Raw genomic sequence first — 16,003 nt, 5'->3', positions numbered from 1 at the left:
TCACCGTTCTCTCTGCCCTGATCTCTGTCATCTGTCCTGTTAGCTACTCTGCGGACTGGATCTGCCCGCTCCCGACTCCGCTCATTTTCCCGACTGAAGCTGCGTGTAGGTGCAACCTGTATCCGGTGTCGATCCCTGTCATCGCGTCGGTCAAGACCGTGATCGGAGCGATCAAACTGCTCCCCTCGTTCTCGGCTTGAGCTGTTTCTGAAATCATAATCAATGGAAAAGGCTCAACATGACACGTCTGACAATTGATAACATTGACAACTGTAGCCAACGTAGAAAGCTATTAAGCTAGAATAACTCAGAATGACGTCTCTTAACCGAGGTTAAAGTGTACATCTGTAGCTATTCGGTGAGAAAGCATGAATATGACATCATATCATATCTGTGAGCGTAGATCTATTGCGTCACCGCCAGGATGTCACCCCTAAAGTTACAGACATGCAATGTTCCCAAGCTTGTCACATCTGCAAGTATAGTAGCTTTCCTGGACTCACCTCTGAGGAACACGCCTGTCCGACTCCAGTGAAGAACCTGACGCGGACTGCTGCAGAGCCGAGTACCTGTTGAGAGTGCTGGTAGCCGGACGGGCACCCGTTTCTGGACCTTGGGATGACAGATACCCCCAAAGCTTTTAGCTGTAAGGCCAAACGAGGGGTGAAGGAACTCCCAGGAGAGTGATATATATCGGGACCAACCGGAATCAGGAGCCTTAGTGCTGCTACCCCCGCTGCTTCCTCTACCCCAGCTCAAAGCGCCCTTGCCTCCGGGAGCAAGACACTGACTGTGGGCATCAAAAGCAGATGTCTGGAAAGAACAGAGGATTCAAACGTTTCATATAAGAACAAGAGCGACTGCTCCGTTAAGCTCTGTTAAAGTGGTGGATGTTTTCATTTGAAATTGTGTCAAAACATGAAAATATGTAGCAAGTATGGCTTGCAACTGAGATCGCAGGACTGACTGTGTACTATGATTTCAGTTTCTTGTCAGATCACCATTTGAGATTTCATTCATTCATTCATTCATTCATTCATTCATTTTCTACCGCTTGTCCTCACGAGCCTATCCCAGCTGTTTGGGCGAGAGGCGGGGTCCATCCTGAGATTTTTTGTGTTGCTATTATATAGGTACACATTATAAAGCCTAAATCTGTTTGGTGGATGAACATCCATTCATGTCAGTGTTATCCATGTGATTCCAGTTGTAATTATCAATCAATCAATCAAAGGTTATGTTTGAAGCAGTGCGGAAAGAACAGTATAGCTGAAAGAACTACCTTTGTGATTTTACTAAGGCGTGAGCCGTCATAAGGTCGGTTCTTGCAAATGGTGACTGTGTTCCAGCCGTCACCTTGCGGGGAAACACCGCGACTAGGAGTGTGAGGTCCCCCACGACTCCCTGATCCTGGTCCACCCATCCTACTTCCTGGCCCACCAACAGACTCCTTCTTGGAGATGAGAGCTTGCTGCACTTTCATCTGCTCTCTGTGCTCTTCCAGCTCAGCTTCTTTGTGGATCTGGTCAATAGTCTTGGGGCCTTGGTCGCCTCGTCTGGGCACCCAGTTATTCTGAGATGGCACAGGGGGAGGATGAATGCACAACATACAGTAGCTCAGCTAGCAAAACTGAGCAGTGTAAAAGAGTTCAAAAACATTTAAGCGGATCATAAAACAGTTGGGTAGAGTGTAGAGGTTACCTCTCGAAGGTCTACCACATCTTGTAACATAAAGCGGATCCTGGAGGTGGTCTTCCTCTCCTTTATTATTTTCTCCATCTGATTGAAGTACTGGTCCATGCGAGGCTAAAAACCCATTGCAATGATATTTGTATTGTACGTCATTATCTTGAGTTATCAATCAAATCGCAGTGAATGCAACTTAGGTGTGTGCTGTACCTTGGCCTTCTCGAAGTCTAGGTCCTTGCCAATGGTGGACAACAGTCTGCACAGGCACTCTAGGGACTCCTCGTCGTGGTTTTTGAGTAGTTTTACGATGCAGTCGTGCATGATGACTTCTGTGAGCATATTAAACTTAAAAAGCTCACCAATGAATTTAATATTCCCGAGTGAGCGCTTCCTAGCCTTGTATTTTGCCTCTTCCAGCTCTTCCATTAACCGTTGCTTCTTCTCCTCCTGTTGCAGAAGCAAAAACAAATAGAGATGACAGAAAATGCAGAAGCCAAAGAGATTTTAACATTGAAACATTTGAACCAAAATGATTTACTTATCCAATTCCTACCTCTGTGGCGGCCTCCAGCTCTTTTTGCTTCTTCTCAAAAATCTCATTGTCATCTTTATCCTTCTCAAACTCTTTCTGACATCGATTCAGTAGCAGCTTCCTGAAATTCACAGTGTCTCCCGGCTTATCTGTAGCTTGGACTTTCAGCTAATAAGATAAGAAACATGCATTATTGGCAAACATACCCACAGCACTGCCATGAATGTCATATTCTTTTGGGCCTGTAATTATCTATTTGGGATCATTCAACGGGAAGGGAAGAGTGTTCCGAACAGTAAAGAAGCCCCTGCTGCCAAAGTGACACTAAAGGATTGAGCTATTTGGTCACAAAAAATGACAAGTATGTGTGTGGGAGTCGACATACTGCACAGTGTTTGGACTAATGAAGGAGGAGGAGTACCACCTCCAAATTCACCGCAGATCAAAAGCCAAAGGCAGATGAAACATGGACATAGTTGCGTGTCCCAACATGACAATGATCCCTAACATTGGACTATGCTTAAAAGCGGCGTCTGTGCCAGAAAACCAACCAATTTATATAACTCAAGCAATTCTGCAAGGCAGTGTGGTATAGTATACGTTGACAATGATACCAAAAGCTAGTTGACACTAACAAAAAAGTATCTGGTCGCGGTGCAACAAGTTAAGGAACATGAAATGAAATATTAGTGCGGTGTTTGAGCCTGTCTACACAATTTTGATGCTGTGTATGATGGAACCAATTCTTGTTTTTAAAAATAACTGATGCTGTACTTTGTATTATCATATTATCATTGCACCCTGGACAAGGAATTCATCAAATAAATCATGACGGGGCAAGAAAAATATGACATTCATGTCCGTGATGACTTTTGTCATTTGTAATTGAAAAGCTACGTATGTAGAGGAAAGGACTCCTCAATTCCATCATTTTAGTCTGTGGCTCCCACATGTGGCAGCCGGGTTAACATATTGTCCGATGCCGTTTTGAAACGGTGCCTGTGTTTAAACAGTTCCTAAACCGGTAGCTTAAAAAAGAAATCATATCAATTGGAGAAAAAATAATTTCTTACTTGCATAATAATTAAATAAAATCATAACTAAGTCATAAATTTACCAATATGAAATTAAAGCATGCAGCGATCGTGTTTTGCGCTGAACTTGAAGTAAGTTGGATCAAGTGCTGATTTACTACAGCTTCCTTATGGACTGCGGCAGCTGTTAAACGGCTATGAAAAGAATCTGATGGCTCATTACCAGAGCTAACAAAAATAATAACCAACTCTTAGTCAATAAAGCATTTACATATGAGTGACCAGATGAAGTACTTACCCCCATAACACAGCGGCACATACTGGCGTAGGCCACGGAAAAGTCAGGTTCAGAGATAGCCTTTTCAAAGGTGAGGTCGATGACACCTTTCAACCTCTCCTCAGTGTCAATCTTAAGTTCTGTGACTTGTTTCATCAGCTGCTGAAACTTTTGAGGGGTCAGTTTGTTGAGAATACTGCGGACGCTTTTAAACAATTCCTGTGTTTTTAGTTGATCTGGATCAGTATCTGCAGTCTCAGCTGGTGTACGACTACACATAGATTTTTTCACTGAAGGCTTCCATGCCTTCTCTGCCTTGTTCAGCTTCACGTCGTCGTTGAGTGACATGCTGGTAATGATTTTCCTTGGCTCTTTCCTTTGCATCTGTTGAGAGCGACGTGGGCCACCTACCATAGCTCCCATACCTGGAGGCTAGAAAAAGATGGGAGAGAGGGACAATCAGAGGACAAAATAATTCCATTGGCAGTGTGTGACCTTTTGATGTAGAAAGAAATTACGTACTGGTCCTCTACTTCCTACCCCCATACCCGGCCTGCCAAGGTTGGCAAAGGAAGGTGTGAAATCCGGACCACAGTTCATCCCAGGTAGCCGACTGGGGTCAAGCTGGCGCAGAGGAGTCTTATTAGCCTGAGCAGAAGGACAGATGAAGAGATCACAAAAGGCAAAAACATATCATCTACTGATGACGCAGCATCAAGGGCAAGGGTCGGTATCTTGCCCAAGGATGCTTCCACCAATCTATCACCTGAGCCATGATTTTTGACCTTTTAAAACATTGTTCTTAAACCTTATAATCACATGATGGACACCTTGTTTGACTTAAAATGCAGTTTTGAATTACATATATATATTTCTTTAATGGATGACCACTGAGCTACACTTACAGCTTCAAAGATATTTAAGAAACCAGCAGACAGTGTTGGTCTGATCGGCCTAAATCTGAGAGCCTCTGACATAAGATACCATGATCTACACCGTCAAACACTTTGGAGAGGTCTAAAAAAAGTGCATCATTTAAAACCTGTATCAGTTACTATGCTGTGCTGTATCCTGAAGCTGTATGGGGGGGCATGACCAGAGCTGAAGCGCCGGTGTTCCCTAATATCATCATTCACCAGCTTTTCAAGAACTCTTGACAAGATACAGAGGAAATGGGTGGATCATTGTTCATGCGGGCTGGATGACCTGTGTAGCGTATATGCTGTGGATATAATCACTTCCAAATTTGTGATAATGTTCAAGACAAAAAAAATGCTGATGTAACTATGATGTTAGCTATTTAATGACAAAAGGGTACATATATCATGTTTTTGGCAGGTCGTTAATGTCTGACCTTGTCCAGGACAACATCACTGATAGCAGGAAGACCCTCCGGCTTGTTCATGCTGACCGAGGCGAACTGGAAACGCAGCAGAAAACTCCTGTCATATTTTTTCTTCTCTTCTGGATTGACTGGCTGCCATTGTTCTGAAAATAAAATATGTCATTTACTGACCTTTATAACAATGATGTAACATGTTTGTTATTTTGAGATATTATTGTACAAAAAGAAACATCCTCAGACAACTAAGTTGAAGGAAATATATATATATATATATATATATATTTATATATAAAATGGAAATGGGAAAAATGGGAAACACACCTCTTGCTTACTGTACAAAATAAGAGAAAGCTTTATGGATTATACTGAATTGCCTGCAAAAGCCACTGAATGACATTATAGACCCACCTTCTTTATACTGGTACTTCTTGTCGGTTGCAGTCTGCTCAGGATCATCTGGCTGAATATTCTCGGCATCCAGCTTGTCCTCCTTGTCCTCCCAGGTCAGGTCTGCATCCTCTACTGCTGGAGGAGGAGCAGGAGGTTGGGTTTCAGCTGATGGTGCTGTGACAATCTCAGGTGCTGGTGGTACAACTACCTTCTCCTGGATCAGTGGGGGCGAGAGGGAGGAAATTAGGAGTCACTTTTTCTATTTGCAGTCAAAGGGCATGAATGTTAGATGAATGTCATATTCATTTTGGCCCTTGATTATTTGTTTCAACCATTCTTTTACCATGGCAGAATGATGATGCAACATACATCTTCAGTGATTGGTCAAGCCAATGAGCGCTGTCAAACATGATTTTATGCTGCTGAACTAGCAGCTGCAGTCAATCATGATCACCAATAACAAGTTAATAGGGCTTGGCCATGTCAAGTTAAAAGGCATTCTGGAACCATCAGCACCATTTATCAAATTGATGCATGTATATATTTGAGCTTGCATTTAGATTTTTTTTACTCTGTGTAAATGAGAAAAAAAATCCAAAATAGGCCGGAAACTTGTGTAACAAAAATCAGCAAACCTGTACATTGTTTAGTCATTCCACCCAGAAAATGAATGGTTGAAATAGACAAACAACAACTATATGTCGGTATCAATATTGGATCGGTTCAACATACAGTACATCAAATTATGTATCTAGCATGTCTATTACTTTGAGTTGGGACTTTAATAAAACCTCCTGCTTACAACAGGAGGAATACATGAAGGCATAAACACCCACCTCTTTAAATGCATCTAATAGATCTCCCACTGCTTCCTTTTTGTTCAAATCCTTCATTTTCCTCTTTTTCTTTGGCACAGACACAGCAGCTACAGAAAGATAGACATTAAACCTTAAAACTAATTCAAACACCTCACAATGAATTAGCCAAGATTTGCTGTCAATTCAAAGTGACTCACCTTGCATAGTAGTTTCTACGAGGGCTGTGGGTACTATCTGGGGAGGACCGATCACCATCTCTGGGGTATGGTCATCCACTGGGCCTGGAGATGATGTTTCTCCTTTGGCGTTGGACTCGGGCATTGTGGTATCCTTCTTGGTGTCAAGGGACACAGGATGAACCGTTTCATGGACCTCAGGCTGGGAAGGTCCCGTCTGGGCAGTAGGTTCAGTGGGAACCGCTGGACTGACGGTCGATGCCGACTCACCAACAGGTGCTGTACTTGTTTTCACGACTGATGTAGGCACTGCCTTAGTGGTGGCTTCGTAGCTTTTCACGTCAGGCTCAGCGATGGGGCTGTCATCGCACTCTTCCGTAGTAATAGCCGGGGCCTCCGGGTCTTGCAGGAATGGAAGTGGCAAACCATTGGGAAGGCGGAGCTCCTCAGGCTGAGCAATGGGAGACTCCAGAGGGGCCTCCAGGCAACTAGATGGTAATGTGGCCAAAGGCCGCTCTGGCTCATTCCCAGCCATGCCGTTTGAGATGGCGGAAGGAGTGTAGGATTTCTCCCGTAAAGAAGAAACATCCTCTGGCTGAATGTCCTCCTCTTTTACCACCTCCTCATCAAGCCTTGTTGCTGTCCTTTCTGGGATTTCCTGTCCAGTGGAGGTAGGCACAGGATCAGGAATGGGTGCAGGGTATGCAGGCACCTCGGGCGCAGATTGGGGCTCAGAAGTGAATACTCTAGGAAGTTTGGGGGCATCCATTACGTCTGCGATGGGAACATTGGGCACAGGGCTAGAAAGAGAGTTGCAAGGGGTTCCTGGGGCTTCTGATACGAGAGGAGGTGCAGTGGGATTAATGTTCATGTCAGAGGAGGTGGCCTCTGTGGGGTGGCAGTCATTCTTAACAGTATCAGGGGGCTGAGGCAGATGAGGCAGCAAAGGATTTTCTCTGTCATCTGGAATGTCAAAAATCAGAAAGATTATAGATTTTTTTTTTTTTTACAATGATACCAATGCTTCTTGTATCTCTTTGACCCTTACTCAAGGTTCGAGTTGTAACCTTAACTCTCTGGGGGTCGCAACAATTTGAGATCAAAAACAAAAATACGCTGGGAGAGCACTTATGTTGGACTTTAGGCTGCATGGTAGGTAGTACTTTTTGAGTTTTAGAATTTAACTTGTCATTGGCACACCTTATTAAGTCTATTATTTAGTATTATTAGTTTAATCAGCTGTTAAGGCAGTGGTGTGCAGTCAGGACCAGCAAGGCCTTCGTCTGCTGGCCTAGCCATTACCAGAAGCACTGACCTATATATCAACCTTAAATTGTAGTAACTGCTTCATTTAATTATACTAATTTATTCTCAACAGTCTATTATCTTATCATATTGTCATGTCATTCTTGGCTGCAGTGCTTCCAGTAGTGCAGGATGTTAGATGTTTGTCCAATCAGATTTCAGCTTCTATATGTTACCATATCAATGTAAATTTACAGGTGGATTGACCTTACCTTGTGGCACCTTACGGCGCACCAGCCGTAAGATCCCGCATTATATCAGCTGTGCCCATCACACTGAACACATCAGGCGGAATACTGGCCCCATTACGGCTCTTAGATGAGCTCCACAGCACATAAATTATGCCTGGTTGTTTCAATTTACCTTCAAATTGTAACAATTCTATCTTGCCACAACATCATATAGTCAGACATTAATTCATATCATGCCAATATTATATTATTGTCACATGGTGTACACAGCTCGTACTTGCCAGAAATGCTTATGACTCTTTAATGCTGCGTTTAAGCCTCTTGGCTCTCCCACAACAGTTTTCCTTCAAACCTCTCCTGTCGTTTATCAGTTTAGGAGTCTGTGATCATGTCAGGACCGTGACATATGTACTTGATGATAATGTTCATTGAGGGCCAATGCCTTGAAAATGATTTGTGATGGTTGCCAGCTTTCAAAAATTAAATTGCTTTGATGCCTTTAATGCTCTATGTGGTCTATGCATTTGGCTGTCAGATACAACTTGGTGAGGTTGTTTTATCACCCTACCATAACTATTCCTCTTTACAAATATTATGCATATCCACACGACTGCCTAATCAATGCAGCATGGGACTAGACTGAAGTCCGCGCATATGGCACTCACCTGCTCTAACCGGTGCTGGTGCAACAGCAGCTGGGACACACTCAGCATTAGCTGTGGCCACTCCTGTACTGTCTGATCCAGATACGGCAGTCTGAAGAAATTTAAGCGTCAACATTTTTTGGTGGGAAGAATCACAAGCATGTCCAAATTTCAACGACAGCCATCGCATGATCGATAAGGTAGGTCAGTCAGGAAAAATGACGAATCAGGTAAAGTCCACCATCGTGAAATTTACCTGTGGTGGGGTTGGGGTAGACCCGGTGCGGCCCCCTGACATAATCTCCTCTGTAATGTCTCGACCACCTTGGTTTGGGTCTCTTATTATTATCTGTTAAAAAAAAAACGGGGGAATCAGCAGTCAAAGACAGGAGTTATGCAGAGACAACAGAAAGGAACTAGGAAATCATTCACAAATGTGCTGCATACTTAATATTGGATAGCATTGGGTTAACATTATAAAAGTGAGAGATGAGGAATAATGAAATATTTCAGGGGAAACACAGTCGTCTTTTAGATAGCAACAACCCATCATGCATGCCTTCTCTCATTCCATCAAAAGCTACGTTTCTCACATTCTAAACCTGCAAGAAGGCCAAAGCATGAATCACTCCAGTCAAGTAAAATATGACCAGATGCCCTGTAGCCTTGGGTGCTTGTTAAAAAGTTGAACACACTACTTTGCTACTGGCGAGATGGGGGGAAAAAAATCATGTCTGATCTCTGTCTATATATATATATATATATATATATATATATATATATATACACATATATACACACACAACATTTTTGAAACATTGTCACACACTCACACAAACACATACACTACATGCTTATTCTAGGAAGGCAATGAAACTGGTATGAGCCAGAATGCCACTAAATAAAGTGACGTGCACAGTCATGGGACTAAAGTGAAAAATGTAACCTTGAGCCAACACGGGCAACAAAGACTTTGACAAAAAAAATCCCAACGGTTGTTGAACATTACCAACCTTTATCAAGCTCGGTCCATTGGAAGCTATTTGTTACAAGAGCACATGAACAACTCTCTCATCCTGGGACTGGAGCAGCAGCTCAAGCAAGGTCCAGGCTTGGCAAAACAAAAAACAAAAAAACAAAACCCACGAAGCAGACCGGTGGCAGAGAGCTTTCCCTAATCTTAACTCTCCCAGGCCGACAACAGAGCAGGGTTGGGCCAGGCTGTCAGTTGGCTTGCTAGCAACTTCACTCCCTCTCCCCTTCGCTCATTTGATGAACAGAACGGGGAGGAGGAAAATAGGATAGTCACTGGAGCTATGGTATTGGAATGTGCAACTCCCACCCACAGAGACTAACTGTTAAAGGGGCCCAGGAGGGAAGTAGGGGAGGGTGCAATATGAAGGAATGGGAGGGTTTTGGGGCAGGGAAGGCTATAATCAACCGAGCGTCTACTAGCAATAGCTGCCTTTTGCTTGTTCTTCCTCACTCTGAACGGACATGCTGCCCACTTGCAAAAGAACAGAGGAAACCAGCAGAACAGGAAGCGGGAGGGCCACAGAACCAAGAAGGGGAGGGGAGGATAGTTGGCCACGTGGAGCTGAGCAATGTGCTGACATGTCCCACAACCCCCTCCTGCTCCAGTTTTTCCAATGACATGAAGTGAATGCAAGACAAAAAAAGAGAATTTAATGCCATCCGTGCACCTGACTGAATACGTACACCTGAATATATATTAACATTTCAGAGAGCTCAAACAGACACACTATATAACTTTGATGCAAAACCCGATGCACTCTGTTAAACAGACTAGTTGGTTCTTGGTTCTTTGCACACACCCTGCGTTAAATGTCTGTTGCAGTGCCAAAGACTGCACTTGCTTTCACTGCAATTCAAAAGGTTTTCAGTTGCATACGTGAGCACACAAAAACAGGTGGTGGAAGCACATTCAAACAAATGTGTCATTATTCCTCAAATGGCCCTTTCTCATGAGTGTCCCTGGGCCACGTCAAAGTCCAACCCTGGGCAACCCCAGTCTCTGATAAGCAGCCAAAGAGAGACCCAGCCAAAGGCTCAAGGCAAAAGAACAAAGCTCAAGGCATTTATTCAGGCACTGAATGCTAACCAGGCGTTATAACCCTAATTTATATAATACGAGAGAGAAAAAACCCCACACATACCGTATATGCAGTATATACAGCTCATACACACGAGAAAGTAGAGCATACAGTATATTAACACATTTTAGAAATGGTTTTGCCAGTGTCAACTGTAATGTGTGTCTGAAAGAAAGACAATTAAATAGGCAAAAGCAAGCAAAAGAAGATCTACATACAGTGCTCTTGAAATGGGACATGAGTGGCATAGTTTTACACAGCACCTCATGTTACAGTTAAGTTCACGGCAGTCTATTTTAAATGCTATATGAAACTCTATTTTCACAATTTTAAAGCGGTGGTAATATGCTATTAGTAAAATCATATTCAAAGAAAGAAGAGAACTCGAGATTCCAAATAGAAAGCATCCTGCACAAACTAATGCATTATGTTTTGCAAATACAAAATGTATCTCTATCAAACAAATACATCCTGTTTCAGAAACAAATTTAGCTTATTTTGCAAATACAAGAAACAAAATTATTCAATTACAAAAATGTGTGAATGTGAATTTTGTCACTAATGATTTAGACTCAAATGACAGCACCGTTGTAGCACCGTTCAGTTGTGTTTTTTGATGTTGTATAAGCCGCACCGGTGTATATGGTCCACCCACTAAATTCAGAGGAAAAAACTGATTTGTACATATACAGTAAAAGCCACACCGGTGTATAAGCCCAACGTGTCCGCGTCATAAAATGTCATATTTTGGCGTGCACAACTCTGTGACCAGGCAGCCCTTAGTTTGACAGGAGCCAATAATGACCTATGAAAAAACTCACGACGAGCCTGTCATTGCACTGCAAATTACATGATTATGCATTATGGGAAATCTTTAAGAGTTGTTTTTTTCATTTGATGTGTGTACAAGTGTTAAGTTGCTGTGTGATGATTTTAGTGTTAGTAAGATGACATGTGAGTCTGCTATATTGTTATACTGTTATATATAATGACCTCCTGTGATTTCCAGTGTGTTGACAAGCTAGTGAATGCACTGATGGGTAATGATGGCTCCTGACAAAGAAAGAGCTACCTTTTCTTCAGTGACTCGCAAGCGGCACAGTACTAAACAATTAGTAGATTAGAAGATTAGACAAGATTAGAATTTAGCCATAGATTTATTTATGGTAATCTTTATGAGAAATGGTCTGCGCCACCTGTTAAGGCCGCCAGGACGATTTTTATTTTATTAATGTTCATATGTGGTCCTCTTTGACACGTGATGAACTGAGTGTGTACGCATATTTGGGAGTGTGGTGAGGATCAATAGAGTTCATTAAACTGGTTGTAAGAAAAATGGATCCCCAATCTTTGACTGTGTTCTTCGTTAATAGAACATTGACTCTCTACCTGTTTACGTTCCCGTTTGGTGTGGATGTGTTGGGGAGGTTGAGGCGGCGGTTGCTGCTGTTGAGGGGCCGGGTTCATGATGACGGGTGCCGCCTGCACTGGAGGGGTAAACTGAGGCTGGGCTGGATAGTAGGCCCCCGCTGTGGATCAGACAGAGAACAATATTAATCAAAACACACAGGCTTACTCCAACGGCCTTAAAATGACACTAACATAAGCCCGTCACAGAGAGACAAAGCAAACACACAACAGCACACAGTCTATGTTCACACAATCATTCATGTGAGGTCAAATGCAACAACTTTTTTAAGGGTCGAGGAGGGTCTCTCCTTATTTGCAATACAACAGCTGCAACTCATGTTCTCATTGTCGGTATAACGTCATGACAGCAAAGGCAGTGCACTTGTACTTTAGCCATCTTGGAGGCGGAGATAATTAGCATGCACACTAAATGTATCCAAGTATATATACTTTTTGCTTTTAGTATTCATATTATTTGGGTGATGATCGGCGGGCTGGATGTGGCATGCGGGCAAACCTACCGGGGACCATGCTTCATACGTATATCCACAATATGAAAGATTTCTCTACTTGCCATATTCTTTATTCTTTGCTCTTATGAATGCATGTCATCAGTTGCATCACTTTAAACATATAGCATGAATAATGAAACAATAAGAAAAATGTCCCGAGTGTAGCAATAAATAAATAAGCAGCTACCAAAATAGACTTTTACCTTGTTTTTGGTTGTTTGCCGTGTAAATATGTCGGGTGCTTTCTGGCAATGTGGTGCGGCGTGGATGTATGCAGTACTGTTGTGGAATGTCAGCTCTGTTTAACAGTGCAAACATTGCACCACGGTGCCTTTTTGAGTTTGACATGATCTCAAATTTGGATACAGTAGCTTCTGTCATTTCCTTTGGGCCCTTTCCTTTCTTTCCCCCGGGCTGTTTTCTTTTGAGCCGCTCTCCACCCAATTCAGTGTATTTTCAGTTCCAACCCCGCCATGCAGCCAGGATTTCATTTGATTAGTTACACTCATTAAATGAATCATCGAAGCAACAGAATAGAAAACAAAGCTTTTTTCCGAATCAAATTATTCAATTTAATCAAGAAATCACTGCAGCTCTGGTGTGGCTCCTCTTTTTAAAAAGTCACAACATCCTAAAACATAACAAAATGGAACTTATTTTGTATCTGAATACAAATCGGTAAAAAATCTTGGAATTGTGCTCTACATCCCACTCCTCACGTAATCATTCACTCCTGTACCACCCCCATTATTAAATCTACATAATCTATTAAATAAATATACATTAATCAAAGAAAAACATGTATGTTTACATAAGGCCAATCCACACTAAAAAAGGCACTACAAGTACAAAGTACTTCTGTTGGCTTACCCGGTCAATAATGTCAACAAGACATTCTGTTCTTCTCCTAGATGGCCTTGTAACTAGCCTCAACAGTTTTAGAATTACCTCTTTGTCAAAGGCAAGTAATGACGTACTAAATATTCAAAAGCTCAACAGGAACTACACACTCCAACTGGCCACCCCTGCAAGCATAACAGTCCGACTCACATTACTGAGTCGGCATTGTTGACCAAGAGCAACACAGCCTAAATATAGTCAAAACCCACACAAGATCATTTGCAAGAGGGAGAGGACAGACCGAGAGAGACAGGGAGCAAGCTCACAACCAGAAAGCCAGAAGGAAGAATGTGACTTTCCTTGGACGCCATCCCCATGCTCTAAATAAGAGGCATGAGATACGAGTCATTAAGCACAGGAGTGTGAGCAGCTAAAGGGTGGGTGTGGGCGACAAAGATTTGAAGACACCTACCCTGTGAGTCCACCCCCTCCTGAGACCCACGATTCCCCATGTTGAATGTCTGCCGAGTGCAAAATAAGGGATGAACAGCAAAATGGACAGCTGGTGGTTCTTCCCAGTACCCAGCATTGACTTATTCCTGCCCTCTCTACAGGTGGCAGCTTAAAATGATTTCTTTCAGTGCTGCTCTGCCTCTTTCAGTACCCCTCCCTCTGACCTTCGTGATTCCTTCCAGCTTTTCAGTTTTTTTTTACCTCCCTCTCTCCCTCAAAAGTACATTGGCAGGCAAGCGGAAACGTACGTGGACTTTAAGACCACGGCGGCCCTCAGTTAAAGCAGCGCAACAGGGTTATATTGGCGAGTTACTCCATTGCATGATATTGTGGTAAGGACACCACAGCCTGCTAGCATGGAACATACAAGCACACAGAAGAAGACCGGGTGAGACAGGAGATTAAGTTGACATCCCTCCGACTGGCTGTCTCACACTGTCCCTAGACGAGCGGTTGACGAAAGAAATGTAAATAGCCATTCACATGTGACTTTCACCACAAACAGAAGGAGAATGGGCAATAATAAAAGTATTTTAAACCTACAGCATTTTGCTGACAGTGTTTTACTCCGTTTGTACTCCGTTGCAGAAAGGGGGACAAAGGAATGCCTCAGACATCGACTACGAAAGAAAAAAAGCTATGTTGTAGCTTTGAAGGCAAGTGGCAGTTCCTTTCCTGTTGCCTCTTCCACCCTGTTAGTTTTTTTTATTGATTTTGACATGGCTGGTAATGATGGATTACTGTCAATGTAGCCTCTTTCACACTGACAATGAAAGACGGGAATGTTTTCCCCCTGTATGGCTGGTCAGTGTGAATGGCACAGACACTTTTATTATATGATTACAACAATTATAATTAATTAAAGTAATATTGTTATTACAATTAGTTTCAACATTGCAAATCATTTTTTTGCTGTCATTCTGGTTTGGGCCACAATCAATGTGAACCAGTTTCACCCTATTCACTTTCATTTTGATGGTTTTTAATGGTGCGGCTGGGACTGCTATTAATAGCTATGTGCTCTAAAGTTAACTTTGGCTAAGGTACTAGGATATGAGATCTCGATGACATGTGTTACGTTGTATATGGGACATATTGCAAATGTGGAGCGGACAGAAGATAGTTGGTTGGCTAAGGAAAGCCATCACTAGGAAATGGTACAGGCTGGAACCTTCCACCCTGAAGGAATGGCGGGATATTATAAAAGAAATGTGGACAATGGAGAGACTGACTCACTTACTACTCCTGAAGGGAGATGTGTTTGAAAGAAGCCGCCGCTACACACGAATAGATGCCTAAGCTATGGAAAGTGTAAATAGTAAAGTCTGTATTAATATGTACTCCCACGGCACTCCCACCCCTTTTTTTTCTTATTTCCTGTTGGGCTGTTGGTACGTTTTATGCCTGTTCTGTAGCCCTGAAAACCAATAAAAAAGGAACTGCACTTTTTGGGGAATCATTCACAATATTTATGTATGTGAAACATGAACAAACACATATTTATTTCCCTTTTCTGTGCATTATAACACGAGAAAACGAGTTAATATGATAATACGGGGGGGGGGGTTACATTGTTGACGGAAGTAGCAATATATCAATGTACTTGTTCATGCATGATCACAGCATGTTTTGTAAGACAAAAATACATTACATCTAGTGATACAGATATTAAGGGAATGGGTTTAATATTCGTACACTAATTAGAGAAATCTAGCACAGCTATCTCTAAGCTCATTAGCAGTTTGGTCTAACGGACTTTGTGACGCATATTTCACGGTCACATGATGAGTTATTTCGGGTCACAGGCGCTTGTGATGTCATGGTGTTTCATATGACACACAGAATGACTAAGCAAAAGCCCATCTCAAACAAAAGGCTTTAACTTAACAAGCTGAATATTTTTTTTTATCATCTGAACTTTCACTTTATGTCAAATGCCTGACAATATGCAGCAATACTCAGCTACTGTATTTACAGCTCCCTATTGCTAGATGCTTGCAAGCATGGGGGTCAAAGAGTTTCTTATAACCTACTGTTATGCACCAACACTTAAACACCCCTAGAGGGTGCAATGTGGTTACAGATGGAATGATGTGAAAAAGACAAACTACCATTTACATTCACTCTCATGGGCAATTCACCTAACATGCATGTTCCAGGGCTGTTAAAGGAAAGGCTGCAAACCCACAACAAAACCACATGCACCACCGTGC

At 42.4% G+C, this 16,003-nt stretch overlaps 1 protein-coding gene across 7 annotated transcripts in view; it reads right to left on the bottom strand.

Annotated features, from left to right (window-relative positions):
- Positions 1-16,003, bottom strand: part of LOC131134426 (eukaryotic translation initiation factor 4 gamma 1-like) — a 30,647-nt gene that overhangs the window by 4,869 nt on the left and 9,775 nt on the right. For 4 of the 7 annotated variants that reach the window (XM_058079694.1, XM_058079697.1, XM_058079698.1 and 1 more), the window contains 16 exons: positions 11,905-12,044; positions 8,658-8,750; positions 8,423-8,513; positions 6,283-7,224; positions 6,104-6,192; positions 5,286-5,481; positions 4,887-5,020; positions 4,055-4,180; positions 3,554-3,964; positions 2,243-2,389; positions 1,900-2,136; positions 1,702-1,806; positions 1,283-1,573; positions 705-813; positions 504-612; positions 5-207 (listed from right to left, as the gene is read on the bottom strand). In XM_058079694.1, the coding sequence (XP_057935677.1) occupies positions 5-207; positions 504-612; positions 705-813; positions 1,283-1,573; positions 1,702-1,806; positions 1,900-2,136; positions 2,243-2,389; positions 3,554-3,964; positions 4,055-4,180; positions 4,887-5,020; positions 5,286-5,481; positions 6,104-6,192; positions 6,283-7,224; positions 8,423-8,513; positions 8,658-8,750; positions 11,905-12,044 (3,423 nt within the window). Of the gene's footprint in view, positions 1-4; positions 208-503; positions 613-704; positions 814-1,282; positions 1,574-1,701; positions 1,807-1,899; positions 2,137-2,242; positions 2,390-3,553; positions 3,965-4,054; positions 4,181-4,886; positions 5,021-5,285; positions 5,482-6,103; positions 6,193-6,282; positions 7,225-8,422; positions 8,514-8,657; positions 8,751-9,414; positions 9,718-11,904; positions 12,045-13,307; positions 13,473-13,749; positions 13,912-16,003 lie in introns of those variants that run through there. The other 3 variants (XM_058079699.1, XM_058079700.1, XM_058079701.1) reach the window with 3 other exon arrangements.

Source organism: Doryrhamphus excisus, chromosome 8 (genome assembly GCF_030265055.1).
Source record: "Doryrhamphus excisus isolate RoL2022-K1 chromosome 8, RoL_Dexc_1.0, whole genome shotgun sequence".
NCBI classification, from domain to species: Eukaryota; Metazoa; Chordata; class Actinopteri; order Syngnathiformes; family Syngnathidae; genus Doryrhamphus; species Doryrhamphus excisus.
The sequence above is the reverse complement of the archived record's forward strand: the minus strand, read 5'-3'. Positions and strand labels throughout refer to the sequence as shown.